The sequence below is a fragment of the Chiloscyllium plagiosum genome, unplaced genomic scaffold (assembly GCF_037043375.1).
Source record: "Chiloscyllium plagiosum isolate Xiang-an unplaced genomic scaffold, Cpla_swu_hap1 HiC_scaffold_4, whole genome shotgun sequence".
Lineage (NCBI taxonomy): Eukaryota > Metazoa > Chordata > Chondrichthyes > Orectolobiformes > Hemiscylliidae > Chiloscyllium > Chiloscyllium plagiosum.
The window spans coordinates 109,355,395-109,373,331 of NW_028270142.1; the positions used below are offsets into that span (position 1 = coordinate 109,355,395).

At 40.1% G+C, this 17,937-nt stretch overlaps 1 protein-coding gene across 13 annotated transcripts in view; it reads right to left on the reverse strand.

Annotated features, from left to right (window-relative positions):
• LOC122548961 (uncharacterized) overlaps window positions 1-17,937 on the reverse strand; it is a 428,093-nt gene that overhangs the window by 301,176 nt on the left and 108,980 nt on the right. For 11 of the 13 annotated variants that reach the window (XM_087986578.1, XM_087986574.1, XM_087986577.1 and 8 more), the window contains one exon: window positions 900-1,176. In XM_087986578.1, coding sequence (XP_087842704.1) covers window positions 900-1,158 — 259 coding nt within the window. In that variant the 5' untranslated portion in view covers window positions 1,159-1,176. Of the gene's footprint in view, window positions 1-899; window positions 1,177-1,594; window positions 1,619-17,937 lie in introns of all 13 variants that reach the window. The other 2 variants (XM_043687989.2, XM_087986571.1) reach the window with 1 other exon arrangement.

Genomic DNA, 17,937 nt, shown 5'->3' on the forward strand with positions numbered 1-17,937 from the left:
ACAAATTATGTGCCTGAGGCAAACAGGAAATAAAGATGAACAAGAAAGGGCAGGAGGAAAGAAAAGAAGTTTATGTCCATTATTGAAGGATACAAAAACAAAAAAAATACAAAACAGCACTGAAGCAACTATTACAGATGCCAATGTCCTAGCAAATTACTGGCAACCATATATAAAGAGAATCTATATAACAAAAACAAAATGGTAGAGAAACTCAGCAAGTTTAGCAGCATCTGTGAAGATAAAGCAAAGTTAATGTTTCATATCCAGTGACCCTCCTCCTGCATGGGAAAATATAGTCGATTTTATGAAAATAAGTGTACAGTCACATTACTGTCTTCACAATGGTTAGCAGCTATTTGCATTTTAATTGAAGGTGATTTAAAAAGTCTAGGAATAAACTCAGAACACTTTCTGACAAATGATAGCGAAATTTAGAACACGTTTCTAAAAGCCTGTGGATGCAGGATCAATTCAAGTTTCACAACAGATTAACTAGGCAAGGGCACTAAGGAGTACAAAATGAAGACAGTATACAAATTAGCTGCAATCTAACTGAAAAAGTCAAAAATGCTTGAAAAGGTTATGAGGTTGAATTATCTATTTCCTGTTGCTATACTGATCTCTAACAGCTGAAATTACTCAATATGAAACTAGTTTTAGGAATCTGAATGACCAAATGAATAACTAAATATTTGTAGAACAAACAGACAATGGTCATTTCTCATTCCAATTCCTCATTAAGTTGTACTGGATAAATACACAGGAATTGTTTAAATAGAAAACCAAATGCTAGATAATACAAAACTGTTTACAAATACCCAAGTTCTTTTGTCATACCAGTCAGTGAGGGCTTCCATTTGCTGCCCTGATCTAAAGCTCATTATGCACAAACTCACGTTCTGCCAATTGGCCCCCATCACTTTGTTCAGGTGCTGTCTCTTCATGCAAGTGCACCATAACATTGTCTTTAGCTTCTGAAGAAGGCGATTTTGTCTCATCATCCAGCAGTGGAACATAACTTTCTTTCGTCACACTTTCTCCAACAACATCATCATATTTCTCTGCCTCCAGAGAAGCAATGAAATCCCTCTTAATTTCTGGTTCGACATTGGGAGTGCTTTCATGTAGTGCATCATTCAGGTCCAAGTCAGCCATCCTAAGAACAGCAGTGTCCTGAAAAAAGGAAAAATGAAAGGCTTAACATTCTCTGTAACAGTGCATTGTGGAACCTGCATACTTGCAGGAAACAATAACTACGTAAAACACAAAGTGGATGGAAATCACTTAGTGTTTGATCAGCCCAATGAGGAGATCACCATGCAAATTTCTAAATATTTCCTTTCTTGTATTCCGTATAGCTGGTCCCAGTAAAAATCACATTTGTTGTAAAAGGAAGCAGAGTTTATCGGCAGCTACTCAAAAGGATTAATTCCACTGCATTCATTTCTGCTTCAGGGATTGTAGCAAAGAGAACTAACTTGCATTAAAACACTTAAAATATGATACTTGCACAAGTACCTTGGCCAAAACAAATAAAGACATCGCACAACTATTGTTCTAGTAGAAGAAAGCAGAGTTGATTGCAACTTACTTTGCTGAGTATCAGTAGCCTGGGCTGAGGGCAAGAAGAGGGGGCGGGGGAGAGGGAGGAGGAGAAAGAGAGGAAAAAAACAGTGCTGATCATCAGAAACTGTACTTCCATTATATCCAAACCATTAAAAATAATTTTGTTACGTTGACTCCAACCTCAAACCATGAGTAGATTGGAAATGCAGCAAGCCCCTTATCCTTTCAAGGCTATGCCATACCTTGCCAGATTCAGTCAATATCAAACATTAGACTGCATAAAATTCTTTGCCTGTACCACAGCCATCTGTGCTCAAAATATTCATTGCATTTTAGTTCTCTGCTAAAAAGGTGCCAAATGCTTTTTTTGCTCAAGTCTTGCAGGCTTCAGCCACCCTCTTACCTCACCCAAATTGGCATTCTAAATATTAACACGGTTGCCTTGAAACATTCGATCCACTGTACCGGACTAACTTGATTGACTTCTTGAGGATTTAGGAATGAGGATCCTGCTTAAATGCAGTTTCTGTGGATATTACTCCCAAAAAAAGTTTCACATGAACTTGAAACTACCCGTAATGAATCCTTGCAAGTTAATTTTTTTGTAAAGTATGTCAGTTGTAGAAAAAACATGTTAAATACCTCAGAGTACATGGTATTCGGAAAAGATTGACAAAAAGGAAGGGGTAGAAACTAATCAAAAAGTATTGATCAAGCAGAGTATTGCAGTGTTGGAGAAAGATGTCTCAGTCCAAGAAAAAAAAACTATCTATTTGGTTACATAGGAGATTAAAATGTTGTTTTCTTAAAAATATTACTCAGTATAGTTGATAGACCACCAATAAGTGGCAAGAATATAGAGGAACTGATCGGCAGGAAATTACAGAGAGATGCCAACGTTATATAGTTATACTGGAGGACTTTAATTACATTATCAATATCACAGTCTATATTTAGGTAAGGGAGAGCCTGGGGCAGGTGATCCTGGATTGTGTTCAGGAGAATTTCCCATTGCAGTAAGTGTGCTGTCCAACAGAATTCAGGTAGATCTGGTACTCAGAAAATGGATCGAGTTTAGTGGAGGAATGTTGAAGAGTTAATGAGCATATCGTCATAATATTTACTATGATGGTGGAAATTTGCAATGGTCAATCCAGAAGAAAAATAAATTGGAGAAGAGTCAGTGGGGCAAGTAAAGAGTCATGCTGGAGAGACTGGAACCATAGGTTTATTGTAACTGAGCGATGGGCTACCAAAGATGAGATTAGTTTGGGTGCAGTCAATGTACATTCCCTCACAAAAAGGGAGAGCAAACAAATCCAGAGCCCGCCAGATGACAAAGTGATAGAAATTAAGAAAAAACGTTTGATTATGACAGTGTCAAATACAAAATACAATTGAGAACCACAAGGAAAACAAGATTCAGAGGGGAGGTGAAAAAACATATTAGAGGATCAAAAAGGAATTGAGAAAAGAATGGCAGCAAACAAAGAAATCCCAAAGTCTTACTATTTATACGCCTGTGGAAAAATGAAAAAGTGTGATAGAAGAGTAGAGTTGATTAGGGACGCAAAAAAGGGATTTACATAAAGGAGGTAGGGAACATGACTTAGGTGTTAAATTAATATTTTTCAGATCTTCACCAAGGAGGAAGATACTACCTGGGCAATAGGAGGAGGAAACTCTGCCACTTGAAGGGTTCAAAAGCTAATTAGTGTTGGATAGAGTTCACAAGACACTGGAACAAGAGGAGATGCTTCCTAGGATAGATACTGAAAGAAACAGTAACACTGGAAGCAATACTTCAGTCTTCCCTTGACTCAAACAAAGAATTAAAACAGTGGAGAACTGAACCATCACCTCAACTTGTAAAATTACCTTTTGGTCCCTAATGAGGCTTTGTTCAAAAAGCTGAAGGATAAGTCCCGCAATTACAGACCAGTCAGTTTAACTTCTGGAAATACAAGTTTCCAGAAACAAATATTTGGGATAAAATTAGTCACAAAAGAAAATGTGGTTTGATTAGGAAGTCAACATTGATTGCTAAAGGGGAAAAATAAGCACTCCTCTATCTTGATTTTTTTTTGGAAAAGGTAATAGAAAGGATCGAGAGGGTACATGCGGTGTACAGTTGATGCGGTGTACATGGAATTTCAAAAGGCATTCAATACAGGGCTGCATAGACTTGCGAGAAAAGTTAATTCAATTAAAAAAAAGGAACAGTAGTAACATGGATGCAAAAGTGGCTAAGTGATAAGAAACCTTAACGATCAATGGATATTTTTCACACTGACGAACATTTATAGTGGAGCTCGCCATATGTCAGTATTGGGGCACTTGGATTTCCTGATTAAAACCTCAAAAAAAGGAAATGGACAAGTTGGTGAAGTGGACAGATAGGTGGTACATTAAGGTCAATGCAAAGAAGAGAGGTGTAGCATTTGACAGGAAGAACATAGACAGACAATATAAAATGAGGGCTACAATTCTAAAAGAAGATGTGAATGTATATGTGCATTCCATTGAAGACAGCATATCAGGTGAAGACAGCAAAGAAAACACCTTAGATTTCCTATACATCAGACATTTTATTAATAGGGATATAGGGTACACAACCAAAGAAGTGTGATGAAGAACTTGCATCAGACCAGTGTTAGACCTCAGCTAGAATAATGTACATAGTTCTGGAAGACAGTGCAAAGATGTTTTACAAGAATGATTCAAGTGATGAGAAGTTAGAGAGAGAAGGTAGCTAAGGAAAGGTCTAACTGAAGTTTTCAAAATCAGGGACTCGATAGTAGATAGGGAGCAATTGTTCTCACTTGTACAAGGATCAAAAATGAGAGGGTATAGATTAAAATGATTCGCCAAAGAAAAAAAGTGTGATCATAAGTGGTTCAGGTCTGAAATTCACTGCCTGGTGGAGGCAGGTTCAATTGAGGCATTCAAGAAATTGTTTATCGCATATACATGAAGTTGACCTGTACTTGAGTATAAGGTGACCCCTTATTTTTGGCCAAAACATCTGGTATGTTTCATACACCTTGAGTATAAGTTAACCCTAGTTTTTCAGGGGTCTCTTCCTGACCGTATATGCAGCCTTAAAAACGCATGATTTGTGCATTTTTGCTTCAAATACACATTTTTGATTCAATACCTGTGTCACCACAAATCATTAAATTGAATGTTGATAACTGTATATACATTGTGCAATAATATATATATATATATATATATATATATATATACACACACAAAAATATATGTAATATTTACATACATATATTTGACCTGTGCATGCAAATATCTACAGTATCTTATGGCAGCACTCCACCTAGTTTCCTGCTGATGCCTCAGTTTCTTATAAGTAGGTATCACATACAGTTGTACTCTGAACTTATTGTAAACCTCCAAAATTTTTGACAAAAATGGCATCACAAAGAAACAAGTATACAACACAGTTTAAACTAAAAGTTATTGAAGTTGCAAAGAAGAACAATAATAGCGTAGTTGCAAGGGAGTTTTATGTTTCTGAAAAACTTGATAGAGACTGCAGGAAAAAAACTATCCAGTTAAAGACTATGCCAAAATATTAGTATCTGGATCAGTGGTGCTGGAAGAGCACAGCAATTCAGGCAGCATCCGAGGACAGGCAAAATCGACGTTTCGGGCAAAAGCCCTTCATCAGGAATATCCTGATGAAGGGCTTTTGCCCGAAACGTCGATTTTGCCTGTCCTCGGATGCTGCCTGAATTGCTGTGCTCTTCCAGCACCACTGATCCAGAATCTGGTTTCCAGCATCTGCAGTCATTGTTTTTACCTCAAAATATTAGTATGCCAACTGAGGAAAACTGAATAAGTGGCCAAAACTAGAAGAAAAGATTGTTGATTGGGTAAATCAGCGTCATCAGAATGGAAGCATAGTGACTCGACAACTTGTAAGAATGTGCGCCAAGAATGAAGCAAAAAAAAAAAAGAGATGGATTTCAAAACCAGTGCTGGATGGTGCAGTACATTTATGTAAAGGTATGATTTACTGCTTAGACAGAAAGCCAAGATTGCCCAATGCCAACGAGAACTTAATGGCAGGTTAACATGGTTCCATCGCTTTGTGATCAGAAGTCGGAAGAAAAACGGGTAGAAAATATGGACAAAACCCCAATGAACTTTGATATTGAGAGTGTGGTGCTGGAAAAGCACAGCAGGCCAGGCAGCATCCGAGGAACAGGAGAATCTGCATTTCAGGCATAAACCCTTCATCAGGAAAATCTTTCAGGAAATCCCAAAACACAAATCCTCCTGCTCCACAGATGCTGCCTGACCTGCTGTGCTTTTCAAGCACCACATTCTTGACATTGATCTCCAACATCTGCAGTCCTCACTTTCTACTAATGAATTTTGCTATGCTAGGGAACAGAACTGTGGACAAGATAGGAGTAAAAACATATAGAAGGTCTGGAATATGTGACCAGGTGGACGTAGAAAGGGAAAAAGCTCACTGGTTTGGATCAGAGTGGAAAAAAGGTATTATCAGTGAACTTTGAGTTAACAATACTGACATTGCAATGATTCTTGAAGGCCTTATAAGCATGGTGCAACCATTGGATGTTAGCATCATTAAACCCTTTAAAGGACTTAGTACAGAAGAAATGAGACATTTGGTACAAAGGGGGGGGGGGGGGGGGGGGGAAGCCTCACAAAAGGGTGGCAATATGCAGGCTTCATTAATTGACTGTCGAGTCCTGGAAGGAGGTGAAAACAAATTATTGTGAAAGCCTTCATTTCTGTTTGTGGGAGTTTACAATCATTGCCATGTTGCAAAAATGCATACAATTAACCACCATCCTCCTTTTCCAGAAAGAAAAATCCCACACCGAGCAACTTTCATCATATCAGTCCTTGTAAAATCAGTAATTTACCTTACAGACCTCATCTAAATGCCTTCCTGTATTACTAAGTGCTTCCTACAAACCTGAATATACAACACCAGCTTTCACCTAATCAGGTATGGTGAAAAGTCAACATAACCCTCTGAGTTCCAAGTCACAGTTCCAGCAACATACCCCAACTCCTAGTCTTCTCTGCTGCCTATGAACACCAAGCTTGAATGTTCATAATCAGTCAATCCCTAGATCGATTTCCTGATTTAATATTGAACATATTCACATGTTGTACAACTCTCATTTGTGCTAAATTAACAATTTTCATGTTAGCAACTTCTTCCACTTCCATACATTATCTAGTCTGCCCATATCCCTTTGGATTATTACAGATTCAGAATACAGACATCCAAATCTGCAGAAGTTCACTTAGCCTAAATTAAGAAATACAATCAGGACATGAGTATAGCAGTTGCAAGCTCATGGTGCTGCTGTACAGGACACTGGTTAGACCACTTTTGCAATATTGCATGCAATTCTGGTCTCCCTCCTATTGGGAGGATGTTGTGAAACTTGAAAGGGTTCAGAAAAGATTTACAAGGATGTTGCCACGGTTGGAGGATTTCAGCAATAGGGAGAGGCTGAATAAGCTGGAGCTGTTTTCCTTGGAGCATCAGAGGCGGAGGTGTGAAACCTTATTGTGTATAAAACCATGAGGGGCATGAAGATAGATTACTTACATTAGATAGATAGATTAGATAGATTACTTACAGTGTGGAAACAGGCCCTTCGGCCCAACAAGTCCACACCGACCCGCCGAAGCGCAACCCACCCATACCCCTACCTTTACCCGTTTAACCTAACACTACGGGCAATTTAGCATGGCCAATTCACCTGACCCGCACATCTTTGGACTGTGGGAGGAAACCGGAGCACCCGGAGGAAACCCACGCAGACACGGGGAGAATGTGCAAACTCCACACAGTCAGTCGCCTGAGTCGGGAATTGAACCCGGGTCTACAGGCGCTGTGAGGCAGCAGTGCTAACCACTGGGCCACCGTGCCGCCCACCCACTGGGCCACCGTGCCGCCCACTTGGGCCACCGTGCCGCCCACTGGGTAATAGGGTAAATAGATAAGGTCTTTTCCCTGGGATGGGCGAGTCCAGAACTAGAGGCCATAGGTTTAGGGTGAGGGTGGAAAAATTTAAAAGGGACCTAAGGGGCAACTTTTTCATGCAGAGGCGCGTGTATGGAATGAGCTGCCAGAGGAAGTGGAGGAGACTGTAAGGGTTTAAGAGGGATATGGGCCAAGTGCTGGCAAATGGGACTAGATTAGGTTAGGAAATCTGGTCAGCATGGACGATTTGGACCGAAGAGTCCGTTTCCGTGCTGTCCATCTCTTTGACTCTATATGATAGAGAAAAAGATTATGAAGTCACTCTGGTGAGATGTTGGTTAGAAGCAACTTACCATGGCCAGTACAGATTACAAGGAAAGGATAACTGAATTTGACCTGACAGACACCAAACAAATAATTACATAGCAATTTGCAGCTGTACCATGGCAACCATATAGATTAATCCATAATGATGGCAAGCAACCTCCTGAACAGTTAAGAATCATTAAAACAGAAACTCCAGACTGCATACCATCATAATTTGAAGCTACATGCGCCCTTAAAACAAACACCACAAGCTAATTTGGCTCCAACAATAGCACTGCTCTGGTCATATTTACACCTTTTTAAGCGACATTTGAGGAACTGCCAATTTCCTGAACTCATTTTGAAGAAATTGACAACATTGTGATACAAAAGGGAAACATTGCAGATGCTGGAATGAGGTAAAAAGAAGAGCATTGTAAATGCTCTGCTGCTCATGATAATTCTGACCCTCTCTCCGCAGAAATAAGTTTCAGGTCAATAACCTTTTGTCAATTCCAAAATCCGTTATCACTATTTTCTTCTAGTCCTGACACAATGTGTGTTGGTTAGAGGATGGGAAGTTGTCAGGAGAGTATTATAATATTGTCTGAAGGTGGCAAAGTTATGGATCAAAGTTTGAACAGATGTGGCAGTGTTATTAAACTGGAAGTTGGCAGCCTGGATGATGAGGTTGAATGGAGTTTGCAGAAGTCACAAAAATCTTCTGAAACACCTGATATAGAAAGATTCTTGGCTTTGATCCGTTGCAATACTCATGGGCCACTGTAAACCCCAAGGACACACTGGCTCAGTGGTTAGCACGCTTGTCTCTCAGCAGAGACCAAGGTTCAATTCCAGCCTCGGGTGACTGTGTGGAGTTTGCAAATTCTCCCAGTGTCTGCGTGGGTTTCCTTGGGTGCTCCAGTTTCCTTCCACAACCCAAAGATATGCAGGTTAGATGGAATGGCCATGCTAAATTGCCCCATTATGTTAGGTGGCTTTGCCATGGGAAATGCATGGTTATAGGGTAGGGGATGGGTCTGCATGGGATGCTCTTCAAAGAGTCAGTGTGGATTCGAAGGGTCAAACGGCTTGCTCTACACCAAGGATTCTATGTCACATGTAGCACAGTCTTATGTGTGGGCAGCACAGTGGCATAGTGTTTAGCACCACAGTCTCACAGTGCCATGACCTGGGTTCAATTTCAGCCTCAGGAGACTGTGTTCTCCCTGTGTCTGCATGAGTTTCTACTAGGTGCTCTAGTTTCCTCCCGCAGTTCAAAGATGTGCTACATTATCCAGTGTCCAGGGAAATGTAGGTTAGATGCGTTAACCATGGAAAATGCAGGGTTACAGGTATAAGATAAGGGGATGGGTCTGGGTCGGATACTCTTCGGAGGGTTGTCATGGACATGTTAGACTGAATGGCCTGTTTCCATGCTGTGGGGATTCTACGTATAAAGACAGTATGCAGTAGCATGCGATTCATCAGGCAAGGTTTCCAGTTTGTGGTCTTTGAGCCACAGGACATGGAGATTCTTAATAGGCAGAGTTTTTAAAACTCCAGCATGTGATTACCCAGAACAGACCACTGATCATACAAGGCTCAATGTCTGATTCACAAATGTGAGGGAAACATCACACCAATATACTTCTCCACTCCTATCACTATTACCTTGCTAAATACACAAATGATTTGAATATACTATTTCAACATCCCTTTACATCAAATGTCAGACATAAGGGAGAGAGGCAGAAACAATTGTTCGTTTAACCTGGGATGAAACAAGAGGAGGGATAGTATGCAGTTGGAAAGGTTTATCAGACAGTTCCCAGGATTAGCACACCATGTGTCCACAGACTAGCCATCTCTTACTTTGAAAAATACAGTGAGAATATTGGGGATATTGGTGATGAAATGCTCAGATATTTAGTTTGGATTTTTCAATCAAGGGTTTTTTTTCTTGTTGTTCTTTCTTATCCCAGAATCATGGAATTGCCGACCATTGTAGAAGCACCAGCATTTCAAGGACTGCTCAGGTTCAACTCGACCCACTACCATTCAGCAACTAAATGCACCACGGCCCCACAATCCTAAAATCATTTTTCTTTTAAATGATGATTAAAAGCTCCATCAAAAATATGGATTTGTATTGTATAGTTTCATTCTAATTGTTAAAACATGTTAAAAAAACTTACAATCACCACTCTTGATTAGGCAATATCAGCATTTCCTTGAGCTTGTGTTTTAGTTTCAAATCATTTGACTGAATTTTAGCGAACTGCACTTGAAAGTCAAAACATTAAACAGAATCACATCCTAAAAAAAATTCAACAGATCTGATGTCCATGACCTGCCTTTTATAAATCTGCACTGGCTTGGAATCATACTTCCTCTCAACTTTCAATTGCTTCCTCTATAAATTTGACTGCAATGTTATTCTTACAGTTGATGTCAAGCTAACAACTTCATAAAATACTTGAAAACGTGAACTTGAAAGTTAAGTATTGGAACACAAGATTTTTTTTTCTTCTAATTGCACTGCCAGTTTCAGTGAGCTAAATTTAAAAAGCTTTCTTACCTCTTACCAATATGTAAGGATGAGTTTTATTTTAAATTGGCTTGGTTTTAATTCAGATTCCAGAAGGCTGATGACTTGCTGACTCAGACTCAACATTCACATGAATGAATTTGCCACCAAACACAGTAGCCAAGTTTAGCAGTACTAACCCCTAAATATCAATTTGTAGTAATTGGTTTTCCAGATTACGTACCGTATATACTAGAACATAGAACATTACAGCGCAGTACAGGCCCTTCAGCCCTCAATGTTGCACCAATCTGTGAAAGCACTCTAAAGCCCATCTATCCCACACTATTTCGTTTTCATCCATAAGTTTATCATAGAGTAATAGTTGAGCTCGTGTAAAAGTCGACTTTTTTTGTCAAAAATTTGGACTTTTCCAAATATCTTGTGTAAAAGTCAACCCTAGTTCTTCAGATAACAGATCAACATTTATGAGTCAGTGTGCCCGTCATCCCACACTGCTTCAGGTTTTCCAGTCTGCCGACTGTCACGCTCTGCTCCGGATTCTCTCATTACCATAATTTGTGTTTTTGTTCTTCATTAGTTTAGATATCAATTGGGCTTCTGCTAATGATACAGTATGAGTTTTGACAGGCATGAATGTCAGTCCCTCAAAAAGTAGTGTCCATGTAATAGTCAACCCCATAAATTTAACCTTAAAATGTAATTTTTAAAAATTCGACTATCACTCGAGTATATATGGGGCAATCCAGATTTAGATCATCCTTAATTCAAAGCATTCAGTCCTGCTTCCTGAAAAAAAAAATTGAAAATAATGCTTTAAAACCCCAAAATTCAAATGCATCTGTTGAGCATACAGGTGACAAAGGGATACCGCTGCTCATGAAAGCATATTGCACATTTCTCCCATTTTTTCTTCTCCCACATCTGTTCCATAACTGCCTTATTTTTGAAATCTCTCATTTGTTTCCACATCTAAATTTAAGAGCAGTTTTAAAATTTACTTCTGATTATTTCCAAAATCCTCCATCTCATTTAAGTATAAACAAATATGGCTGACTTTTAGTTATGTACTTCTACATATCTCACCATACAGAGACTTGTAAATTTTGTAATCTTTCAAAATGTGCACAGTATCAGCATTTGTTGCTTATTCATAGGAACTTGGTGGAAGGCCAATATTGGAGAAATACGGAACAGTTTGCTAGATAACTGAATTTGACAGCCAGTGTGAACTAGCCACATCTACAAGTTTCTTTACCTGAACAACAGTGCTGAGCTAGTGGGATTATTATAGCGTGTGCAAGCACACATTTCAACACCTTGTTACAAGACTGGTAATTTAACAGTTCAAACTAATATTCCAGAAAATACAAGTCAGTAATATCCACTGGCAGTTTGAAAACTTTGAAAATCTGGAAATAAAAATTGTGATATCCATAAAAGTGACGGACAACTAAATTACAATTTAAAAACTAAAATAATTTTGGGAAAGAAATCCCATTTTCATCCAAACTTGTCCATTAAACTCCAGTTACAAATCAACTTAGTTGACTCTCACTTCCTTTGCGAAGTCACCTAGTAAAACAAAGTTGCATCATTAAATTCAAGGAAACTAGCCATTGGCAAAACATTCCAGTACTGCTAGTGATGCTCATACCACAATAGGGAAATTTTAAAAACCTAATCACTTGCTTGAGACAAGGTGCTAAATGCCTCCAGTTGAACAAATGCAAGCTTAGCTCAACTGGTAGAATCCTCTTCTCTAACTGTCCACGACTGACTATTTTCTACATGGTCAGTAATGGCATTCTTCCATTTAAACAAAAAAAAACATTCCACCTGCTTAGGTAGTTGAAAAAGCCACAGTATCATTTGACTGAAAGTTTCTTGATTACATAGTTCCATTGTTACAGTTGTCATTTGATTTGTGACCTTGTCACATTTCTGTATTTAAAAAAGGTAACTATAATTCAGAACCATTTAGCTCAGCTGACTCTTCCACTCAATGTTGCCTAGCCAATTGTTTAATAGTGTTATTCAATCCATTCCATTGCTTTCCTGTTTCTCAATGAAGAAGCACCTTGAAGAATCACATAGACAAATTGTTCCAAGTGGCGGAAAGACTCAAACATAGGGGACACATTTAAAATGAAACCAACAGAACAGCTAAAAAGGTGAAGAAAAGCTTTGCTCTTTTTCACAACAAGCAGTCACAATCTGAACTGCACTACCTGAACTGAAACAGTTATGGCTTTCACAATGGACAGAACGGAATAAATACCCAATGGAAAGTATGAGGTCATTTCTTCCCTCCAAATTATTCAAAATATTGACCCTACTGCAGTTCAATTAATCCAATATCTGTTGTATGCAATAGAACTATATCACTCAAAATAAACCACCTACAAATCAAATAAACTGAAGTGATTGCTCTACATCTGCCTTTAACAGCTTTGTAGAATAGGCTTAGGTAAGTGTTGTTATGTTAACAACCCATTAAAAAGAACTTTGCAAAAGAAAGGAAGGTTGGGCAACAGTTGGCAAGGATTGTGGGGCAAGGATTGTGGTGAGTTTGAGGAGGGCAATGATGAATTTAGCAAGAGGGAAAAATAGCACCGTAGAGCAAAAGGCAAACTTTCTGGTCAAGATGAGAAAAAAGAGTTAAAGTTGCATGTACAGGGCTGAATGCTTTAAATTTCGTGGTGGCAGTGGGAAAGATGGCCTGAACTTCAGGGAGACTTCTCAACAGACATGAATTTTAGACAGGAAAGGTGCAGGAAAGTTTTTGTGTACCTGTTTGATAATGTTAACGTACTGATAAGGAGAGGAGACATTAGAGTTAATTTGCTCTACTGATGTGCAAGAAACTGAATGTCCAGGGGGTAAGGTTGTGTTTTTTTTATCTTGGAGGTGGAATGTGGGAGGTTTACATTCCCATCCCTTGCCATTCAGGGATGATTTACACTGCCTTCATCCCGTTCAGGTTCTAAAGAACATTATAGTTGGAATTATGACTACCCCCTGTAGTTAATAAAAATATAATTCACACCAGATCTGGCCATTAAGGGATGATTTGCATTACACTGTTTCTGGAGGTGAGGTGGTCACTGCATTGTATTATGAGTGGCATGTGACTGTTAGGGAGTGACTGGAGGCTGTCTTGTGAGCATTACTGACTGTGATGTAAAGATTTTGTATGAAGGAAGAACGGTTTCCTTTGTTCAGACAGACCGACCCCAATGCAAACCTCGCAAGCATGGCAAGTAGTCTTCAGTGTTTCTCCAAAGCATGTACTGTACTGTACTTAATAAACTTTGCTTGTTCACAGAAGTCGGCATGTTGCAGTTGCATCAAGTGTGTAAGAATCTCAGGAAAAAGAACTTAATAGAGATGGATACAGATTAGCTCTTAATGCATGTTTAGATAGGAATAGGATCCTGAAGTCGTTTCAACTATGACTGTATAGTCTTATTAGTTCAGATAAAATTAATGTAGAAGTGTAAAGTGACGCTTTTCGGAAGGAAAACACAGAGGCAATATAAAAGTGTACAATAAATAAAATCCGAAAAGCTGGGTTTATTCAAATCACAGATGAGAAGGTTGAGAGGAAAATTGGCAGAAGTACTTAAGAAACATATTGCATAGACAGAAGAGACAAATTGCTCCTCGTGGAGGAAGGACTGAAACCTGGGGGACACATTTTTAAAACGAAGCCAGCAAAACAGCTAAAGGTGAGGAAAAAGCTTTGTTCTTTTGCACAGCAAGCAGTCACAATCTAAACTGTACTACTTGAACTGAAAGAGTTATGGCTTTCACAACAGACAGAATTGGATAAATACCAAATGGAAAAGTAAAAGTATGTGCAGGACTAGACAGGTTGCTCTTGCAGAGCTAACAAGAGTTTGAAGTGTCATACGGAACATCTGTGATATTGCCATTACTTTTCATTTATTCACTTGGACCAGGGGCCTGCCGGAAAAGGTGAGTCACTAATTTAAATCTTGAAAACCTTACCTCAAGGAACCCTCCATTTCTGTTTTCAGCAACAGGAAGAGTAGGAGCTTGGACCAGGGGCCTGCCGGGAAAGGTGTGTCACTAATTTAAATCTTTACATCTGACATCGGAGAAGAGGTTTCTGGGAAAGGAGGGACTTTATCCCCTCAACTATATAACTGAGTATTTTCTAAACCCAACACCTGACCTTTGTAGGGTCTCCCACCCAACCACCTCCTTTAACCTTAAACACCAGAGACACATCTGATAAGCTTCTTCATTTTTGCTTTCTGATAAGGGGACTAGCAGGGATAGCAGTGCAGGGAGAGGAATGTTCCTCCTGCATGATGTTTGAGGTGAGGGATGCCATTAGTGTCCCATCGAAGTACATCTGCAGGAAGTACATCCAACTCTTGCTCCTCCATTAGGGAAGGAGAGCGGGAGCTGGATGAACTTCGAATCATTCAAGAGGCAGAGTCTACGATAGATAAGAGTTACAGGGAAGCAATTACTCTGAGCCATGAAGAATGCTGGGTAACTGCTCGAAGGGGGAATAAAACAGTCATTGCAGGGATCCTCTTAGGTCACTCCCCTGAAAACCAAGTATACCATTTTGGATACTGTTGTGGGGGATAACTTACCAGGGGCAGGTGTTGGGGTGCAGGTGTCTGGTACAGTGTCTGTCCCTGTTGCACAGAAGGGAAGGGGGAAAAAAGGAGGAGAGAGTGTTAGTCATTGGTGACTCAATAGTTAGAGGGTCAGATAGAAGATTTGTTGGGAATGAAAGAGACTCACGTTTGGTGTGTTGCCTCAGAGGTGCCAAGGTCCATGATGTCTCTGATTGTGTCTTTGGGGTCCTGAAGGGAGACAGTGACACCCCAAGTCGTGGCCTACATAGGTACCAATGACATAGGTAGAAAGACGCATAGGATGCAAGACAGGATTTCAGGGAATGAGGGTGAAAGCTGAGAGCTAGGACAAAGTTATTATCTTTGGTTTGTTACCCATGCCACATGATAGCAAGGTGAGGAACAAGGAGAGATATCAGCTGAACACGCGGTTGCAGAGATGGTGCAAGAGGGAGGGTTTCAGGTATATGGATAATTGGGGCTCATTCTGGGGAAGGTGAGATCTCTACAAACAGGATGGTCTTCACTTGAACCAGAGGGGAAATTTTCTGGTGCTATTCTGGTGGGTTTAAACTAGCTCAGCAGGGGGGTGGGAACCTGTGGTGCAGTTCCATTGCACAGGAGGATGAGAGTAGGGAGAGAACATGGACAGTATTTCACGGTCACAGGGGTGTGCTGGCAGACAGCAAGCTGGTTTGAAGTGTGTCTACTTCAACGCAAAGAATATCCAGAATAAAGGTAGGTGAGCTTGTAGCTTGGATAGGTACCTTGGATGTTGTGGCCATTTGAGACATGGATAGAGCAGGGTGAGGATTGGATGTTGCAGGTTCCAGGGTTTAGATCTTTCATTAAGGTCAGGGAATGTGGTAAAAGAGGGGGAGGTGTGGGTTTGTTAGTCAAGGATAGTATAATGGTGGCTGAAAGAACTTTTGACAAGGTCCAGTCTACTGAGGTGGTATCGGTGGAGGTTAGAAACAGAGGAGAGGTCACACTGCTGGGAGTTTTTTTTTTAAAATAGGCCTCTGCGAAGTTCCAGGGATGTGGAGGAGAGGATTGCCAAAACTATTCTGGGTAGGAGTGAAAGGAACAAGGTGGTCATTATGAGGGATTTTAACTTGCCCAACATTGACTGGAAATGCTATAACTCTAGTAAGTCAGATGGATCAATTTTTGTCCAATGTGTGCAGGAGGATTTCTTGACATAGTATGTTGAAGGACTGTCAACAGGGGAGGCCATATTGGATCTGGTACTTGCTAATGAACCAGAGCAGATGTTTGATTTAGTGGTGGGTGAGCTCTTTGGAGGGAGTGACCATAATTCAGTTATGTTTAGTTTAGCGATTCAAAGGGATAGGTACATGCCACAGGGCAAGAGCTATAGATGGGGGAAGGACAATTATCATGTGATTAGGCAAGACTTAGGAGGCATAGAATAGGGTAGCAAAATGCAGGGGATGGGGACAATCAAAATGTGGAGCTGGTTAAAGGAGCAGATATTGCATGTCCTTGATAGTTATGTCCCTGTCAGGCAGGGAGGAAGTAATAAGATAAGGGAACCATGGTTTATTAAAGAAATTGTATCTCTTGTTAAGTAGAAGAGGGAGGCTTTTGTGACATTGAGATGAGATGGTTCAGATGAGGCGAAGAAGAGTTAGAGAGTTACAGGACAAACACGGTTGTTCAGTGGTTAGCACTATTGCCTCACAGCGCCAGGGACCCGGGTTTGATTCCCACCTTGGACGACCGTCTGTGTGGAGTTTGCACATTTTTCCAGTGTCTGTGTGGGTTTCCTCCGGGTGCTCCAGTTTCCTCCCACAATCCAAAGATGTGCAGGTCATGTGAATTGGCCATGCTGAATTGCCCATAGTGTTAGGGGCATTAGTCAGGGGTAAATATGAGGTGGGAGAATGGGTCTGGGTGGGTTGCTAATCTAATTGGTTTAGAAGGATTTAAAAAGAGAGAGTTAAGGAGGGGATATGAACAGTCTTTAGCAGGTAGAATAAAAGAGAACCCTAAAGCTTTCTGTAGGTATGTCAGAGTAATCTAATCTAATCTAAAATAAAAGGATGACTAGGGCCAGTCAAAGACAGAAGTGGGAAGTGGTGTGTGGACCCTGTGGAGATCAGAGAGGTGCTAAACAAATATTTCTCTCTGTTTTCACTCTGGAAAAGGAGAATATCGTAGATGAGAAGACTAAGATACGGCTATTAGACTAGAAAAGGATTGAGGTTAGTAAGAAGGAGATGTTATAAATCCTAGAAAGTGTGAAAGTAGCTAAGTCCCCTGGGCCAGATGGGATTTATCCAAAGATTCTCTGGGAAGCTAGGGAGGAGATGGCGGAGCCATTGGCCTTCATCTTTGCATCGTTATCGTCTAGAGATTTAGTACCAGAGGACTGGAGGGTTGCAAATATTGTGCCCTTGTTCAAGAAGAGCAGTAGAAATTACTAATTGTTGACTAGTAGGCCTTACTTCTGTTGTAGGACAAGTTTTGGAAAAGACCATAAGACATACGATTTATCATTTAACAAGCAACAACTTGATTGCATATAGTCAACATGGTTTCATCAAGGGCAGGTCGTGTCTCACAAGCCTCGTGAGGTTTTTTGAGAAGGTGACCAAGCATGTGGATGAGGGTAGGGTAGTTGACATGGTGTACATGGACTTCAGTAAAGCCTTTAATAATGTTTCACGTGGTAGGTTTTTGGAGAAAATGCAGAGGCATGGGATTGAGGATGATTTAGCAGTTTGGATTAGAAACTGGCTTTCTGTAAGAAAGCAGCGAGTGGTGATTGATTGAAAAAATATTCAGCCTGGAGTCCGTTTATTAGTGTGCCACAAGAATCTGTTTTGGAACCGCAGCTGTTTGTCATTTTTATAAATGTAAAGCAG